This window comes from Telopea speciosissima, chromosome 10 (genome assembly GCF_018873765.1).
Source record: "Telopea speciosissima isolate NSW1024214 ecotype Mountain lineage chromosome 10, Tspe_v1, whole genome shotgun sequence".
NCBI lineage: Eukaryota > Viridiplantae > Streptophyta > Magnoliopsida > Proteales > Proteaceae > Telopea > Telopea speciosissima.
The window spans coordinates 45,968,894-45,988,385 of NC_057925.1; the positions used below are offsets into that span (position 1 = coordinate 45,968,894).

The 19,492-nt window shown below is 37.6% G+C and overlaps 2 protein-coding genes across 2 annotated transcripts; one reads left to right on the plus strand and one right to left on the minus strand.

Annotated features, from left to right (window-relative positions):
- On the plus strand, nucleotides 1-5,866 carry LOC122642023 (serine/threonine/tyrosine-protein kinase HT1). Its single transcript, XM_043835407.1, has 3 exons — nucleotides 1-613; nucleotides 2,805-3,260; nucleotides 5,598-5,866. The coding sequence occupies exons 1-3, from the start codon at nucleotides 200-202 to the stop codon at nucleotides 5,835-5,837; spliced, it is 1,110 nt and encodes a 369-aa protein (XP_043691342.1). The 5' UTR covers nucleotides 1-199; the 3' UTR covers nucleotides 5,838-5,866.
- A 7,884-nt stretch (nucleotides 5,867-13,750) lies between these two features.
- LOC122642024 lies at nucleotides 13,751-14,409 on the minus strand. Its single transcript, XM_043835409.1, has one exon. It carries the CDS (start codon nucleotides 14,391-14,393, stop codon nucleotides 13,767-13,769), a length of 627 nt encoding a protein of 208 aa, XP_043691344.1. The 5' UTR covers nucleotides 14,394-14,409; the 3' UTR covers nucleotides 13,751-13,766.
- Nucleotides 14,410-19,492: the final 5,083 nt, after the last annotated feature.

Below are 19,492 nucleotides of genomic sequence, written 5' to 3' on the forward strand. Positions count from 1 at the left end.
TCTTTCTATCGATTTTTTTTATTGGGTTTCTTTTTCACTTCATCACTGGTTTTTGAGAAGCCATGAAAACCCATCTCCCACTTCAAAACCCATGTTTCTAGATCGGCAAGAAATAATTCTAATTCTCAGAGAAGAAGCACCCATTAATTTTTCTTCAAGAGCAACCCCAGGAAATAGATAGAAGTTCCCCTGGGAAAAAATGGGAACATCTTTTTTCCGGGCACTCCGGCTGAGGAAGGATAAGAGTAAACCCCTCCCTTCTCTTTCTTCGTCAAAGGCTCCAGCTACAGAAACAGAGGATTTGAATAGAAAAAGATTTGATAGTCTGGAATCATGGTCCATGTTATTGGATTCCGAAAATGTGGAGACCTGGGAAGCATCAAATCAGGACCCGGAGGAATGGACTGCTGATCTTTCTCAGCTATTTATCGGCAACAAATTTGCTTCTGGTGCTCACAGTCGGATCTACCGAGGAATTTACAAACAAAGGGCAGTTGCAGTGAAGATGGTAAGGATTCCAAATCAGGATGAGGAGACCCAAGATTTGCTTGAGAAGCAGTTCAAGTCTGAAGTCGCCCTGCTTTCGCGTCTTTCCCATCCCAATGTGGTTCAGGTTAGAATTCACCTCCAGTTCATTATATCATATATGCATTGGGTGACAAAGTTTTAGTATAGGTTGTCATTTAACTTATTACTGTATATTATTGAAGACCTGCTATTGTGTATGTTTTTTTTATACTGATTCAATCACCAAAATTTAAATATCAGTCCTAAGTGTCTGTGAAAGAATGGTTATTGTTTTCTGTTTTTTTTGTAGTACATACATTTGGTTGTTGTTCTTATAATTGTCAATCTCCGAACATATTAACTTCTCATCGAAATGAAATCTTTAGATGGCTGGATAAAATTATTTATTTTATTACCTTAGCTTGACCAGGAGGTGGAATCTTTCTGATCAGTAATGACTGGTATAACTTAATTCAGAAAATTTAATTTTGAAGTTTGATTCCTCTCAAACTTTGAAATGCTTAAACCTTGATATAGTTCATTTATATATTAAAAAAAAAAACTGCAGAGTATTCATTGTTTGGCTAAATTCATGCAAGAGTTACTTACTTAAGCTTAACATGGCAACTAGAAATTATAAGTGCAAACACTGTCTTGGATGTTTTTGGTGAGAAGCTCGCTGAATCTACAAGAACCCTAGTATGTCTTAAAATATAATACATGTAATAATTATAAAATTAACAAAAACAGATATTTATCCTGCAGTTGGACTGCCTTCTGAGATGAGACAATTCATTTTGGTTTTGCATAATATCTCAGGGGATAACCTGTTCTTTTGAGAGTGCACTCATCTCGAGTCATCAACGTAATATGAAGATATTATAGAACTGAGTTCATTGGTTGATTTTTTTCAGTTATATTTGGTGAATTCTGAAGATGATATTATTTTTATTTTCCCATTATCAAATCAGTTATGACCAAGGTTTTAAGTATCCTTCTGTATCCGCCAAAAGTAACCGATACATATCAAATCTTTAAGGTACCGATACAATACGATACCAGGATACCTAAAAAAAATTGGTATTAGTAGATGTAAGAAATCTCATCTTTTATATATAATCAATTGAATGCATTTGCCTCATCCTAACTTATTTATACTATTTTATACTTTAAAACTGTATTTTACATATATCCTAAGCATTTCTTTATGTTTCTTGACTATTTCCATACATATCTTCAGCATATCTTGCGTCTCTCCGATACGATATGATATGATACGTCTCTTAAAATTATCCTTTCAATACGATACTCAATACTTATACTTTAAACCTTGGTCATGACTCAAATGAAGTGATCTAGTTCCAGGTGGCAAACACCATCCAGCTTTAATTAGTTTAGCTATAATCAGGAGTTTCTTGAAAAGTATACATTTGTAAACTTGATTGAAAATCTTCAAAATGATGTATTTAACCAATATCTCCATGGGAAAATATCTTAATAAACTTTGCAATCAAACTATCATATCTAGAAAAAAAACCGGTATCTAATTTTTATATATGCTAAATACAAAAGAAGATAGAACCTTGGTAACAGCCTCTCCTGCGAAGCAGGGGGTAAGGCTGCGCACATTTGTCCCTCCCAGACCTTGTAGTAGCCGGAGCCTCGTGCATTGGGTAGCTCTTTTTTACAAAAGAAGTAATTACCTATCAGATAGCTCCTTCTAAAGCATTTTAGTTGTTGGAATTCGTAGGACAAAAGCATCATTGAAAAACACAACTGAAGTGTTAAAAATACCCTTAAAAAGTGCAGTTCTGATGCCATTTTATAATTTTTTTGGGTAATACAGCATGTTATTGGCAATAATATACCAAAACGTTCCCATTTAGAGGTATAACTATGGATGATTTAGTCATTTAATACTTTGACAACCAACGTGTTGTAACAAGGGGACCATAGTTGTCAAAGCATCTAGGCGACCCAAGGCGTTGGAAGGGGCCTGGACACAAGGTGATACCAACAAGGTGACCGAGGCACCCAAAACACCCACCTAGGCGACCAAGATGACATTAGTTGTCAAGACGCTTGAATGCCAAGGCAATCACCTAGGCGACGCCTTGCGGATTTTATTTTTGGTGATTCAAATGGATATAGAAATTGAACAATGAGTTTTTGGGATTGGGTTATTTCTATGGGGTGCTCTTCTGATATTTTCCAAGATGGTAAGTTAATTCACTTGTTGCTAGTTTGCTTCTAAAGAGATATACTTATGACAAAGGTCATTCCACTTCTCTTAACAGTTCATTGCGGCTTGTAAAAAGCCTCCTGTTTTCTGCATCATCACAGAGTACATGTCACAAGGAACTCTTAGGATGTATCTCAACAAGAAAGAGCCATATTCGCTTTCAACTGAAACAATTTTGAGATTAGCTCTTGACATTTCCAGAGGAATGGAATATCTTCATTCTCAAGGTGTGATCCACAGGGACCTCAAATCCAATAACTTACTCCTCAATGATGAGATGCGGGTCAAAGTGGCGGACTTTGGTACCTCATGTCTGGAAACACAGTGTCAAGCAGCAAAAGGTAACATGGGGACTTACCGTTGGATGGCCCCAGAGATGATCAAGGAGAAACCATACACCAGGAAAGTAGATGTGTATAGCTTTGGCATTGTTCTTTGGGAACTCACAACAGCTCTGCTTCCATTTCAAGGAATGACACCTGTGCAAGCAGCATTTGCTGTGTCAGAGAAGGTAGCCAGTTTTATAGAATTCAAACCTTACTTGTGCCTCTTTGCTAATTTGATTGTTTTGGTTCAGCAAAGCAGATTTTTATTTTCTTTTCTTTTTTTTGACTTTTTAGGGGAAATAATGCTGTGTTTTTTAATTAGAAATGTACATAAGGCTATTATTGTGCTATAAAATCCTATGTATTGGAGAGGTGGACCATTGGGAGTTTCATACTGGTGCTGCATGGTTGGGTGGACCAACTGTTTGATGGTAACCTGCAAAATTTCTAGAGCAAAAAAACAAAAGCTAAAAATAAAAAACTAGCCTTACCAATGATCATGACCATTTGATCTGTGGATCCCTTTTGTCCCATTTACTGTATTTTTCCTCAATGTAAGAAGAAAAGATAAACTGTTAGCATCAACCAGTGGTCTCATGAACTTACTTTAAGGAGAATATATTGAACCACAGACCGCTTGCCTGGATTCCTATTAAGAGAACATTGGTACCTCATTGAAGTAATATGTGCTTTGCTCATTAAGTTGAAGGTCCTTAGCCAACTGCTCTGATGCCTTCTCATTCAAAATGAGTTGATAAATGATAAGTTTTGTACTGTCTGATGAACAGTAAGACTCCTTGGACCTGATATGTCATTTTTTTCCCTATGATATGTTGAAATTTTGGCTGTGTCCCTTGTTCAAGAATTGGCTTTGATAGCCATCTGAAAATTCCACAAAGCATCTGTGTTTGAAAATGTTAAAAAGAAAAAGAAAAAGAGAGAAAAAGACTGGGATCGGCTAAATGAAATCTGCTCCACCATTCCACCTATTTAATGTCATCTTGTTATCAATTCATTTGTGCTTTTGTCTGTTCTCACCACATCACCAAAGTCAAGTTTTTACCTTTACCTCCTTTTAAATCCTTTAATCTGCACCTTTTAACACCTTTCAGTGGAGTATTCATTAGTCTTCTTTGCAAATAGCACTGACTTTTCCTGATCTTATGACCAACTGGTGCTTCTCCAAAGATCTCCCACTGCATTCAATTCTCATTGAGCTTTGCCATTGATGCACATCAGCAACCTCTTCTCAGTTACAATCATTTGTTGTACATATTGTTTCTTTGTTTCCCAACATTTTTAAGTTCCATAAAGCAATGCCAGTCTTTTCAACTGAAAATCTTCTCTCCCTTTCTTCCACCCAGTTCAAATTCTATGGGAAAAAAATCCTCTTCAATCTCTTTCACATTAATTCAAACTTGGCATTTACCCTACTAGTCTCTTCAATCAACATTATATCATCAGCAAAATCAACAAACATTCACAGCTGGACCTCTCCCTGTAGGTGTCTTCTGAACCCATACATAATCATGTAGTACAGGGTCACTGTTGCCATTTGTTTAGTTCTTTTTTCCCCCCTCTACATGACATAACTTTAGTTAGGATAAAATATTTGTGACATGGATGCTAGCCCGGATATATTTTCCTAGTCATACACTCATGCTTCATCTTTGACTAAGCCCATAAGCCAAGGGACTTGAATAACTCAACTGGCAACCTGCAACTTGGATGGGCAATGGAAATACATAATATTCTGCAATGTCACTCATAACTCATCTAAGAATGGCCATGTTTTGGATAATGTGAATGCACAAGTTGTTAAAGGGGCAGAAGCATGGTGCTTACCAAGTCGTGGAAAATATTGGATTTTGCCTTTGAAAAAAATGCTTAAACAAATCATGTTACATAATAACGATCCATACAATGATCAAAATCATCATTTGAAAGAGAGAAAATCAGGTCATGCTTGGATTGTTTTTAGAGGGCATATTGTTTTCTACATAGCACATGGATTCATCACATATCAAAAGGACATTCAACATTTACAGAGTATGTGTCTCAAAAGGGGGAAAATGCTCATTTTCTTTTTCTTGCTTTTAGCTGTCATGTGTGATATCTTAGAATGTGATGTATTTATTTATGCATGCTTTGGATGGAAACTCTGTACTGTCTCCATCAGGTTGCATTCAACTGCTTTTCAATCTCAATCTCATTGACAAAATATTATGTGTCAACCTAAAGTGCAGAACAACTGAATATGCATTACTTGACATAAACTTTGTGCTATGTTGGATCCCTGGAGTCCATGATGAGTCTAAGCCACTTTCTGGGTTTTATTTGGGAAGAAGGTATGGGTGTAACCGTGTAACATCTGTGGTAGTAATATGTTCCAGCTAATCAATGGACTCCAGGCATCCAATATATGCTCTTCCAGGTTTATTGAGAAACCTTGCCCTTGTGGTTTCTATATCCATTTGGATACTTAAAAAGCTTCATTTTGGCTCTTGTTTTTCTTGTGGCAGAATGAAAGGCCCCCGTTGCAAGCTAATTGTCAGCCTGCACTTGCCAACCTCATAAAGCGTTGCTGGTCATCAAACCCTTCAAGGCGACCGGATTTCAGCAACATTGTCTTAGCTTTGGAAAATTACGATAGGTGTGTCAAGGATGGCCTGCCACTTCCTTCCCATTCAGCGTTGGTAAGCCAGAATGTGATTCTTGATCGTTTCAAAACCTGTATCTCCTCCATACCTGTGAATGTTTGATATTATTATTATTATTATTTTTTGGGTGGGGTTGGTTGTTGGGGGTAGCCTTCATCTTGTATCCTGTAGATTATCTAGTTGGTAGATAGGCTGTAACTGTAAATATTTGACAATTCTTTGGCCACCTGATCTAATTGTGTGAGGAATTTAAGCTTCTATTCTGTGGGCTCACTCTAGTTGTTTGGACCCACATTTTCTGGCTCTTTCCTGAATACTTAAATGAACTGATGGAGTGGTTTGGACCACATTTTTGCTGAATGATCACTCCCCCCCTCCCCTGTCCTTCTGGGGTTGTGGGGGAGGTCTAGGAGAAGACATGTCTGAAAATGGCAATGAGTTTTATTTTGGAATTATTTGAGAGGTTGAAGCTTTGCATGGTGAGCATTCTGTCCTGCATCTAACTGGCATGTAATGGTATCCCATCTGCTAGAGGCTAGCAGATGGTTATGGGGGAATTCCTCTTTGAGGGGTTAGTGATGTATAAATGACTACTTGAACATATGTTGATCTCATATTTTGTGAATTCATGTGATTGTGGATATGTCTACGAGAACATAGAAAGCCTCGTACAAGTATCACATTTTTTTATATGAGCACAATGTTACCATTGATGCTTCCAATTCATTCTGGTTTTCTGTTGGTTATAAGAGGATCATGTCTGTTTTTGTTTCTAACTTTGTATCAGAAACTATGGGTGGAAAAATCATGACAAGATTGGTATGAAGTTTTAGTTTCACTCTGCCCAATTTGTAGATTGACCAACTAAGTTGCTGTAAAAGAAATGAAAGCTAAAAAATGTAAGAAGAAAGTGAGACCTATTAGGTTTGTAAAATTGCCTCCATTTTAGGGTTGATATGAATGATTTTTTGCTATGCAGAGAAATAGTATTAAGGGTGGGGTTCTCTGTTCCTCACCTTTCTTCCTTGATGATGAGGGGGAAGGAAGAACCCTCTTTTATCTTTCCTTGCAATGTTACATTAACCTGCTTATCAAGGGTCATCCTCTTGTAAATTTCATATTCAAATTGTTATTCACATTCATGGCTAGGCAGTAATCATTTTTAAAAATAATTTTGTCTGCATTTATGGATTATGGCTATGCAAGATCCCCAGAAGAAGTAGAGGCAAGAGGTTTCAACAAGGAATCTATGGAGCAAAGTCACGGGTAGCAAAACCATAGAGTTATAGACAGATTATCAAAGCTTGGTAGACTGGATTTCAAAGTAAAAAAGTATTACAGTTTGGCTTTGGGAGTGTTTTGCCATTTTGGTAGACATTACTTCGCTTGTGAATTCTTTTAGTACTGTAAATATTAAAAGTGAAAGAGAACGCCACCCGGTTGTGTAGCGCACGTCACACCTCCGTGTTGACTCAAGTGCGCTCGAAATGATCGTTGCACCCCTGAAACCCTAGAAATGGCCAAAGGTGTGGTGGTCATTTCATACACCCATGTGTCAGAGTGCAGGACGACGTGTTTGGTGCAACCGGGTGGCGTTTTTTCACCCATATTAAAAAGCAACATAGATAGGTAATAGGTGGGAGTGTGCCTCATAGGTTAGCTACTATGGTTATAAAGTATAGGATTAGAGCTGATGTTTTATCTTGTTCTTTTCAATATAATTTCTCTTTGGCAAAAGATTTCGATCACAGCCTCTCTCTCTCTCTCTCAATAGGGGTCCAAATTAATCACATTTGACGTATCATAATCCACCAATGTCTTTTTACCCAAAAAAAAGAAGAAAAAAACAAACCATCCATGTCTTATGCGGTCGTGCATGGAAACCCTCTTTTTTCTCTTTTCATATTTCAACCTAACTAATTCCCCCCCCCCCCCCCAACCCCGTCTCCTTCCTGGAAATTATCCTCTCCATATCAATGAGATTGGGCCATTAAATGTGGCAGCTGTCAGGTGTCAACATCTTCACCTAGCACTGCTGCATTGCCACACTTTAAGAAATTAGAGAGGATAATAATCCCCTCTCCCCTCCCTTCTGAACAAAAAAACAACACCTAACTAATAGAGACAGTTGCCATTAGCCATTTCTCGCCTTCAGTCATATACTTGTCAACAATCTGTGAAATTGATTGAACCAATGAGATTGGATCACCTACCCATATGTATATGCTTCATGTTCGATTAGGTGATAATATCACATACAGTTCGGTACATGTTGGAGAAAAAACAAAAAAAAATGTCATCACTTATTCGTACGTGAAGATGAAGTAGTACACATGTTCAGTACTTGAAGTGCAAAAGATAAAATTCAATTGAATTGGTTTTAGTATAAGAGGAGGCTTCATGCCGGCAACAACCTTTCTTCCTCGCCCAAAACATTTCAGTTTTATAATTACATGAAATCTGGATTAAACATTATTGAAAATATCATATATATAATTTTGTTTAGTAAATTAAAACCCAACTAAGCAAATAGCTTATAGAGAACTTAGAGCTCCCTTTTGAGTTCTGACTTTGCTAAGGTTGAAGACTTGGGTTATCCTTTTTAATTTCTTAGTTCAGAAAATCTTGATAATATGAAAAAACTATGCTACTTCAAGTACCCAACTGGAGCATTTAAACTTGAAATATACATATTGGAAAAGAAGAATCGAGTTGACCATGTACTCTTATTTCAGTTGAAACACGACGAAGGGTTTCTAAATTAAATTCAAACCTGACCAGCCAACAAGTTGATGAGTCTCAGCCACTTTCTGGGTTTTGTTTGGGAAGGTGTGGGTGTAACATCTGTGATAATGACACGTTCCAGCTATTGAGAAATCCCAACTTGTAATCCTTTTTTCATAAAAATGAGGTAAAAGTCTTCATGTACGGTCGTGTATGTGCACGACTTGCATTAAATGTAATTATGTTGGCATAAATGTTAATCCAAAATGATGTATAAAACCTTATTCCCTTTATTTGATGGAGTTGATTAGAGAATCTCTCGTATACGATACATGGGGTTCGGCAAAATGACCGCCTCACCGTCTAAATGGCCAAAATGACCACCCCATGTGTATGGCGTAGTTTGCACTCCCAGCCAGAGAAAAATCGCCCAATTAATTAAGTGAGAAAATTCTCTCTCTCTCACCTTAATCATGTGGGCTCATATAATTGATTCCATCCTCCAGATTACCATTGGTGTGATGTAGGAGATTCTCCCACACAGCTTCACCAAGAATCATCTCTCAAAAAAAAATTACAATTTTCAAAAAGCAATGTCATGTAAGAAAAAGGAAATACACGTTGTGTACTACCCTATCATAGTCTCTCTCTCTCCTCTCTATTCATTAAATATATGGTCCCCTTCTCTTTCCTCATTAAATATAGGATAAGAGAATGATACTTGGTTGCGTAGCCCCAACACCAGTGTAGGGGCCAATGAGATTGCGTGTAGGAGCATCAATATAGATGGGATTTTCAATTTTAGGAAGGATTAGATGGTAATTTTGTATGTTCTTATATTTGGGTATAGAAACTACAGGATTGGATAATGTTCTTTTTTTTTTTACTATTGACTTAGTGTATAAGATGTTATTATTAACCGATGACACTTAGAGCCATCTTCTTATTATATTAATGAAATGAAATCAACGAGTTCTAAACCAGTCAAGAGACTTGACAAAGTGGAAGATTTTGTCATCCAAGGCAAACAAAGAAACCCTTCATCCACGGTGATTTGCTCGTGATTGGATTCTTGAAACAATGAGTTTCATCATTACTGTCATCCCTAATTCTCAAAGGTCTGAAGTATCCTTGATGGAAAGCAAATTCTACGACTAACGATTAAAAAGATTCTCTCTTCACCATGGGTGAAATATTAATTCGGTCTTAAATCAATTCCTACTTTTATTTGAACTAAATATTTCAGGATCCAAATCCCAATTCCAATCTAACGAATATAATGCTTCTAACTCTGATCAATGCAATGGGTCCCATTATTTTTGCATTGAAGGACCACTGAGTTGGGTATCAGTGTGGTGTTAAGTGTTAATATTTTCCTCGGAATTTTGGAGTTGTATTTAAGGCATTGAGACAATGAGACCTAAAGACTTTTTAAGGAGTGGATTTTATTGACATTCTCATACTTCCCAAAGTATCACTTTCGTTTCACCAACGTTTTTACCTACCTAAGTTAGGTGTTACACTATTACATAAGATAAGAAAGACCCACATAAACAAGTCAGACGATCTACTCAGAATTGTAGAATTTGATATACAAGTGAGCCTCTCACACATTCCATTAAAAAAAAATTAAAAGAGCTTCTCATACAAGATTTTAAAAATCAGAGTTGGAGATAAGATCGGTCTCCATCGATTCTGATTCGAATTGGATCTGATGAACATTGTTTTAAAAATCAGAATCGCTCGCGATTAATCTCCATTTTAGATATTCTAGAGTGGTCAATTCTGGGGTTTTCTTTGGGATTAGATATTCTACGTTTTCAGATAAGTGGGGTCGATTCTAGGATTTTTGGGAGTGATTCAACCCCTATTTCAAGTTTAAAATCCTTGGATCAATATCAAATAGATTTAGCCTAAAACCAGTTGGAACCCTACAAATTGGAACCAAGAAAAAGAAAAGATTTCTATAGATTATTTGAGTTTTTTTTTTTTTTTTTTAAAATTCAAAAGACTTGTAGATCTACCAGTAATTTTCATTGATTTTTTTCTATTTTACTGACTTGATAAAAAAAGGAAAAGGTTAAAAATGAAGATCAAAAGCATTCATAATCGATTCCTAAATAGGTTGTAGAAATTAGAAAGACAAAAAAAGAGCGTATTTAATGCACAAGGCTCCCGTCACTGCAGGGTCTAGGGAGGGTCATAATGTATGCAGTCTTACCCCTGCTTTCACAGAGAAACTGTTTTCAGACTCAAATCCATGACCACTTGGTCACAATAGAGCAACCTTTACTGTTGCACCAAGACCCGCCCTCTAGGTTGTAGAAATCAAAATTAACCCCCCCACCACCATTAACCCCACCACCACCATTAACAAAGTAGGGCAACTAATTAATTGAAGAGAGAGTAATGGTTTGAGTACTTAGAAGGTGACAACATGATCTAATTATTGAGTTAATAGTGGGTCTCCTTTTAGTTCTTTATATAAAGGGAATTTAAAGAAGAAAGAGAGCAAAAAATATACTAATCAAGAAGGTCCAAAGAGGAAGTGCTTGCCACGTTTTTATTTTAGGTAACCAAATTAAAGTTGGAGACTAGGGAGTTAAAAGCCAAAATTATCTAATTTAAGTGTTTTCCCGAGACTTGAGTCCTTCTGTTGTTGTCCTCTCAGTTCTTTATTAATAACTGATTTGTTTTAAAGGGGGAAGCTAGGGAGTAAGGATTGCCCAAACACCAATGCCATTTGTGTTGGGAAGGTACTAACCAACCAGCCCGAAGCCATGAAATCCAAGCCATGTTCCAAAATAAATAAAGGGAGAGAGATAGACATTAACTAAAATCCTCTGGAGGGCGGACATCTGGTGGTGTCTGAGAGCTTGACACCTGGAAGAAGATTCATCCAATGATGTAAGCACGATGCAAGATAAATTTTTTTTTTCTTTTTTTTCGAGCTCAGTACCGTTAGATGGCCTGGCACAACTTACACGTGTCGAACTCTTAGGCCCGCACTATAATGCATCGTCTAATTGGTGCAGTGCAAAGGAATTTTTTTTACCATTAAAATCCTCTGTAGTGCGGGCATCTAACAGTGCACTACAATGCAACCCTCGGAGATTGACATGTGGAAGAAGCTTCATCTAACTATGCGAGCTCAATGCGAGGCAATTTTTTTTTTTCATTCTTCTCGAGCTCAGCATTGTTAGATGTCGCATCTTCCACGTATCAAACTCTCAAGTCCACAGTGCTGATTAGGATACTGTAAAGGATTTTTTTTCGATAGACATACTGCCCTCGTATAGTAACCTAGCAAGTGATACCAATGAGGTGTGAGACAAAGCATCATTGAGGAGGGGTATGAGGTCATTTCAAAGAGAGGAAGAGAGATAGACACAGTGGGCACTAGCTTGTGGCGCAAGGATGATGTGCCTAACCTTTTCCCATAAATAAATGATAAACCCAAAAATAAATAGCACCTCTTTCTCTCTCACGAAATAACCTTATTGCATTGTCCTCTTATGTACATACCCGTTTATCGCGTCTCATTGGTTGGTTCCTCTATGCCACTTGTTAAGAGAACCTTCTTTTCCCTGGTAAGTGCTGAGAGAACTCTCTCTCATAAATTAACAAAAGACATGGAATCATATCCTCGATAGAAGAAATCTATTGAAACACTCTCAAATTAGATGCAGTTAAGCACATGGTTCAAGTAAATGGAATTGGAAATGAGATTGAACTCCGTCGATTCTAATTCATTCGAAATCAATATAAACCCTAGTGATCCAATACGAATTGACAATGTAATCGGTCTCCAAACGATTATGATTCGTCCGAAACAGCCTAGAATCAATCTGAACCCTAGAAATCAAGTACGAATTGATCAATTCAAATCTGCAACAGGATCAGTCTGTCGATTTTGATTCAACTCAAATTGGTTAGCCAAAATCGATCCAAACCCTTGACATCCAGTACAAATTCACAAATTCGAATCAGTTAAGAGTTAGAGTTAGAGTTAGAATTAGAATTAGATTGATCAAGCCAATCGATTCTGTTCCGATTCATCAGACACTTTCTGTGCATTTACACACTTTATGCTGTGCAATTGAATCAATAAATAGTATCAAAATTCACATTTTTATTGGCGATGATGGGCAGGGTATTAATTAATTAATATAAGTTAGGGACACGGTTTAGAAATCCAAAGTTGGGTGTTGGAGAAAGTTAACGCCATGTGCCCTTGGTTAAGGTAGTAAAGGGGTGAAGAAGGCCCACATGGAACAGTTTATCACGAGAAAAGGAAAGGACTTGGGGCTCTATTATGGCTGTAACGCCTGTTAAAGCCCCTATTTACGGGACTTTCTGCCCTCCTTGGCACTATATTCGAGAGTTAGTTCACCTTACGCAACCTCGTTAATGGCGACAAGGACCACACCCACACTGGATAAAATTTCAGTTCCTTTCTTGACCATGATACCCTCCACTCCAAATTCAAATCACAACCCCATTTCTACATTTCTACCACTGTTCTGTGAATCCCTCATTTGGGCAGTTTCGAAAATGCACCTCACCCCAAGCTGTCAATTCTCAAACTTTTCTCACTGCAATGACTCCAAACCAAACATCCTAGACAGTGAAGAATGAAGAAATTACAGCTGCAAAAGGTAACCATCGTTTCCAACATCACTTCCAATGTCTTCAAAGATCAAATATTTCTTATTATCAGTTGCAGAAATAATGCAGAAATGGGTCTTAAAGGGGGAGGACTGAAAGAGAGGAGAAGAGGAAGAAGATCAAGTTGCAGACTTGATTCAACTAAGGCTACAGGGACAGGATTTTATTTTGACAACCTCATGACCTGAAAGTATTCCTGAAAATAAAACCTGCAAATCCATCCATTTATGTAATGGATTTAAAGAAAAGAAGAATAAAAAGAAGAGTAAAGATATGGAATCAAATAAAAAAGAAGTGGAGAAAGAATACCAGTAGAAAAGAAACGTTAAACCTGAAAAATTAAAAAAAGGGGAAAAAAAGAAGAAATTCATCAGGATTAGAAGGGGTGGGTTGTTCTTTTCATTTCTCTCTGCTCAAACCACATTTATCATCAAAAGACAGTGATCATCTCCATTCCAAGTTTCAGAGAGAAAAGCTTGTACTAATTTAAAATACCCATTTTACATTATCAAAAGGGTAGGTATAAACAAGGGGAAGGGGAAAAAAATAAATAAGAGCGAAATATAAAGAAGGAAAGAGCAGAGTTAAGCTTCAGGAGCAGAGAAGAACTGTTTTTTCTATAACTAATCCATCTTTTTTCTATGGACTCCAAACGCCCCAAATCCTCTCCCCAATAAAACTGACGAACCGTCTCACCGAGCCTTTCTCCACCTCTTCCTCCCTTCCACAACTACCACAACCACCATCAGTTTCGCCGTCACTACCATCACCATCACCACCACCACCACCACCGCTGCTCACCTCCACCGCTTCCAACTCATCCAACTCATGCCGGACCACCGAACCCTCCACAAAAGGCTTCACATCATGATTCGACACGTGACCACCTCTCTTCTTTCTTTCTCTTCTGTTCTTGTAGTTAACTCTTTGATGTTGCAGTAACCCATCTTCAAAGGCATCAAGTATCTCGTGAATAAGTTGACGGTTTGGTGAAGAATCCCAACGAACCCAATAACTCATATAACATCGAAAACAGTTGCAGTTAAATGATGAGGGATGATCGCCACCGCCACGGCCACCGATAGTAGCAGTTTTCTGGGTGTTCCTCCGGCCATCCGTTGAGTTTCCGGTACAGGAGATGAGATACGCCAATACTTCCTTTTCTTCTGGAGAAAGTGCTACCGTCAACGTCAGAAGTGTCGCCGGAAGGAAAGCAAGATGATCGGAGACGACGGGTGGTGATGGGTGAACCTTGCGCTTCTTCATACCTATCCAAACTGAAAACCCTGATAACCCCTTTTCTTCTTCGCTTTCTCTTTTAACTTTTTTTTCTCCCTCTCTCTCTCTCTTCCTTTTTCTATCTGTACACTTTGTTTCTTTTCTTCTGGTTTGGAATTTGGATTGAGAGATTTGAGAGGTTTGAAGTGAAGTTTGAAGGGTGGTTGAGATTGAGGGTTTTACTTCATCTCTCCACTCTCCCACACATCATCGATTTTGTTTGAATTTTTTCAAGTTTAATCAAAATAAAAAATGAATAAAGTCAGGTATGAGCTGGGGAGAGAGAGATTGAGAGGGTCATCGAACGTATCCTCGGGGAGTGTTCCTGCCGTAGACGCGGTAATTTCGAAGACTGCACACCATGACCATCACATATAATAATCTCGCGTACCATACCATCATTAGACATAGCCTCCCTCTTCTTACAAGCAGGGTGTTTAGTAATCGGTATCGGTATCGGTCAACCGTATCGGATTAGATAGTTCTGTTTTCATCAAAATATCTGAGCGATTATTCTGATTCCCCGATATGGGATTGGCATCGGTGTCCACCAATTTTGGTACGAATCAGCTGGATCGGCCGATTCAACTGATACTCATATTTTGATGGTGACCTTCTCATCGATATCGATACTTGGTCGATATTGTATTGATAAAAAATAGTACGAACAAGGGGTAAAATAAAATAGAAAAAAAAAAAAAAACCTAATTTTAAGAAAAATCAAAGCTATACATGTTTGATATGATGCCAATCCCAAGACCTGCACTAAAACCATGCTTGTAAGGTCGACCTGCCCAACTTGCATGTAAGAAAAAAAAATCAAAAAACTTGAAAGCAGGGGAAATAAAAGGAAATGAGACAAAGTAAATTCTAAACTTACTTGGGGCATAATTATATATACATAATTAATTTTAAATTTAGATATGGGACATATCTAAATTCTAAATTTACTTGGCATCCAAACCATGATTGGAAAATCGAGACTCGAACGATTTCCTCGAGTCGAGTCAAAATATTGGAAAACTTGATCAAGAGTCGTGTAAACTAGGAGTGCAAGTTTAGCCCTATCGGCCCGAACCCACCCTGGCCCATCCTGAGCCTGAACAGGGTCTGGGCTGAAATATTTGACCTTGAGGGCGGGTCAGGGCTGAAAATTTCTGGCCCTGAGTTAGGGTCAGGTCGGGTCGGGTTAGGGTTGAGGTCTTGAGCTAAGTTTGGCCCGACCAGACCCGACTTTGATTTAAGTTATACTATAAAATATATATTAATATAATTTATACATTATAGACTTTAAATTTCACCCACATTTTTTTATATAATATATTATATATGAAGACAATAAGTGTTATATATAATTTATAATATTGTTATTTTATGTAAAATTAATAAGTTCTTCCCAACCCATGCATTTCTTTCCCCCTTCCCATGATCAGGGCCAATCAGAGTCGGCCCGGCCCGACCCTAAGGGCGGGTCAGGGTTGGATTTGTCTGACCCTGAGTCAAGGTCGGGTCGGGCTTGGGCCCAGCTAAGAGGACTTAAGGTTGGGCTAGGGTTTGATAAAACCGGGCCCAACCCGACCCTATTACAGCCCTAGTGTAAACTAGGCCTCATTTATACAATCATACTTAAATATACTTATACACGTGTATTAGACATTTGAAGTAATTAATTTACACAAGCATATTTAAGTGTTTTTTAGAACTACTTTACCTTTTTTTCTTTTTACTTGCGTTACCTGCAACGCAAGTAGATGGAACCGTATTTTGTTTTTTTGGGTAAGAACTAAGAAGGAGATGGAAGCGTATGGTGAATGGGAATGTTGATTTAGGTTCTTACTCAAAAAATAAAAAAATATTGATTTAATTATGAATTATATTTAGATACGGCAGCGATCACCAGTAGAGTAGCAACTGTTTTTCTGTACGAATGTGATATAAGCCACACGCCCATGCGTAGTTTCACACTCGCGTGGGGTGCATAAATTGCGTACCTTACTTATATGTAGCTTTTTATTATATCTTGACGGCTACGGCTAGATCTCCGTGTGTAGTAGGAAAATAATTGTGGTTAGGGTTAGGGACCATGGTTTGAGCCTTTGAGTTATTGGTATCGTATCCTTCGCATCAGACGATACATAATGATTTTACTAGTGGTCGATCTTGATATTGTATCAGTGATATAGTACGAACAAGGGATAAAACAGTCAAAAATTCTATTTTTTAAAGTAAAAATAAGGACAAATATATCCGATATGACTAGAGATGTAAACGGATAGTCGAAAATTCGTATTCGATTCGGGTTCGTATTCGTTTATGAGGATTCGTATTCGAAAATTCACTATTCGGAAATTATCCGAATTCATCCGAAACTAATCAAATACAAATATGGTAATCCATGTTTCTGACCGATTATTATCCGATTCGTTTAGCTATCCGATGGTATTAAAATATCCGAAATAAAATATTCGTATCCGTCTATCCGATTAAGTTGTCTTATTGAATTTTGTATTTTATTTATATTTATAACTTAGTAACTAGTAAGTTAGAAAATATGATTGTTTTATATATCTTACTATTTGACTAGGATAGATGTTATCATATATTTATTAGAAAAACATATAAAAACAAAACAAAAAGTAGAAATACATAAAAAAATGTAAATAAGACCAAAAAAAGGAATTAGGCAAACCAAAAGTTTAGATGGAAAGCCAAAAGTCTCGATGGAAAGCCACAAATAAAAATGTAAATAAGACAAAAAAAGATAGGAAAACCAAAAGTCTCGATGGAAACTTGGAAAGCCAAAAACCTCTTTGAAAACTGAAATATCGGATTCTCGGTCTCTCAACTCTCAACTCTCAAGACTCTCAAGTATAACCCTAAAACTCAACGTTCTCTTTGCCTTCCATTCGCTGTGACTACAAATCTACAATCCCTCTCTCTCTGGTTTCATGTACATATTGTTTCATGCCCTCCTGCGCACATCTTCGTTGTTACAAGAGACATCGTTCTGCATGCGCAATCACCAGTAGCAACTGTCAAAGGTAAGTCTCTCTCTCTCTCTCTCTCTCTCTCTATTGTTTCATATGCATCGTTTTCTTCTTTATAGCATTACCCCTGATGCCATTTCTACCATTCTAATTTCTAGCGAATCCATCTCTTGGATCGTCCTCTAAAGTCCCAAAACTCATTGTTCAGGTTGTCGATCTCAAGTCTGTCGGCAACAGATTTACGTGAGTTTCTATCTTTCAGGTTCTGTTTTTTTTTTTTTTTTTTTTAACTGTATGAATCTGGTTGTTGTATGTTGGATTTGTTATTAGTCTTATCTACAGCATCACCTATTGCTTTATATTTGTTGGGTTGTTCCATATTCGGATATTGCAGGTTTGGTTGGATTTTAGATCAGGCTTTTCTGTTTTATTATATTCCTTGCATTTTATGTATTATGTGATACATGATTTCAAATCGGTTTGAAAAACGGAGTGTAATGAAGTCATTTCTAGGAAGAAATAAAGCTCAATAAATAGAAAACAGTAAACGGACAATCGGATGGTAATCGGATAGAAACATTCGGATATTTGGTATCCGTTGCTAAACGAATCGAATCGGATAATATTCGAAATCCGTTTAACAAGTCGAATTCAAATTTGGTTTTGTGTTATTATATTCGGCGGATATTCGGATCGAATTCGGATAACGGAATTGTAAACAAATTCGAATTCGGATAGTACCCAATCCGATTCGAATTCGATCCGTTTACATCTTTAGATATGACCATCCATTCCTATATTGTATCGATATCGTATCGATTTTATAGGTGACAAATACCCAATCCAATCCCGTGCACTAAAACTATGTTAGGGACTTGGCTGTGATAAACGATAATGGTCGCGAAGACGAGAAAATTTGAGAAAGAATAGACCTCATTTTGTTATTTGTCCGTGTAGCATGCATGCCTCACCATGTATGTTTCATTGTTTCCTCAAAGGTTCATCCTATTCAGTAGTCCTAAAGCACAAATCCAAGGTTGGATAGGTGGACCCAAGGTCCCCTCATTCATAATAGATTATAAATGTAAGATAACGTGAAGGGAAATGGTTAAAAAACACATATCAATTTTTTTTTTGGTAAAAGTGAAACTATTTATTGAAACGTGATCAGCACATACTGTCTGAAATACAAATCTCTGACAATCATGGTGTGGAAATGGGCCATGATGTCCTACACGCTACGGACAACGCCCTCTGGGCCAAGGAGTCAGCTACGCTGTTAATCTCCCTAGAAATGTGGTGGAAGGTACAAGAGATAAAGAAGGTACAGAGATGCCGAATATCTTTAACAATATTGAGAGTCTCCCACCTGTGGCGATACTGTGGTATGTGCCAACCGAGATATCATCTCCTTGCTATCCGACTCCACCATAATATGCAAGATGCCTTCCTCAATACCTTGAAGCATGCCCCCTTGGATTGCAATTGCTTCACTTTGGAAGATTGATGTGAAATGCTGTGGATCAGATACAGCCACAATGGGGTTAGATCTTGAGTCACGAATTACAAACCCAATTCCACATTTTGCCCCAGTTTTTGAAGCATTCACATTAACCTTACAGAAGAGTTGAGGAGGGGGTGACCAGCGTCTCTCCTGAGAATGGGTTGGAGAGGCGGGCTGTACTGGAAGAGGGTGTGTTTGGCCCATGTTCCCGGGTGATTGAGGCTTGGTAAAGTACAAGGAAGAGAGTTAAAAACAGATATCATTAAGGCTTAGTAAAGTAAAAGGATTTCACCAAAAAAAAGTGAAGTAAAAGGAAAATGGTTAAAAACACATATCAAAGGTTTTGTGCACAGCCATGCATAGTACACGGTCGCACATAAATCCATTGGATGGGAACATGCGATTATCAAAATACCCCGCCACCCATATTTGACAAAATGTCCATGGGATTTCCAAATAAAAAATGACTAATCATTACTAACAATGATTATATGACTAATTTAAAAAACAAGGGAAAAAGATCTCTACTTGGTCGTGTTTCCTACACTCTCAAATGGGTGAGCACGCCTGGGGATCTACCCAACCAAGAGGCAAAG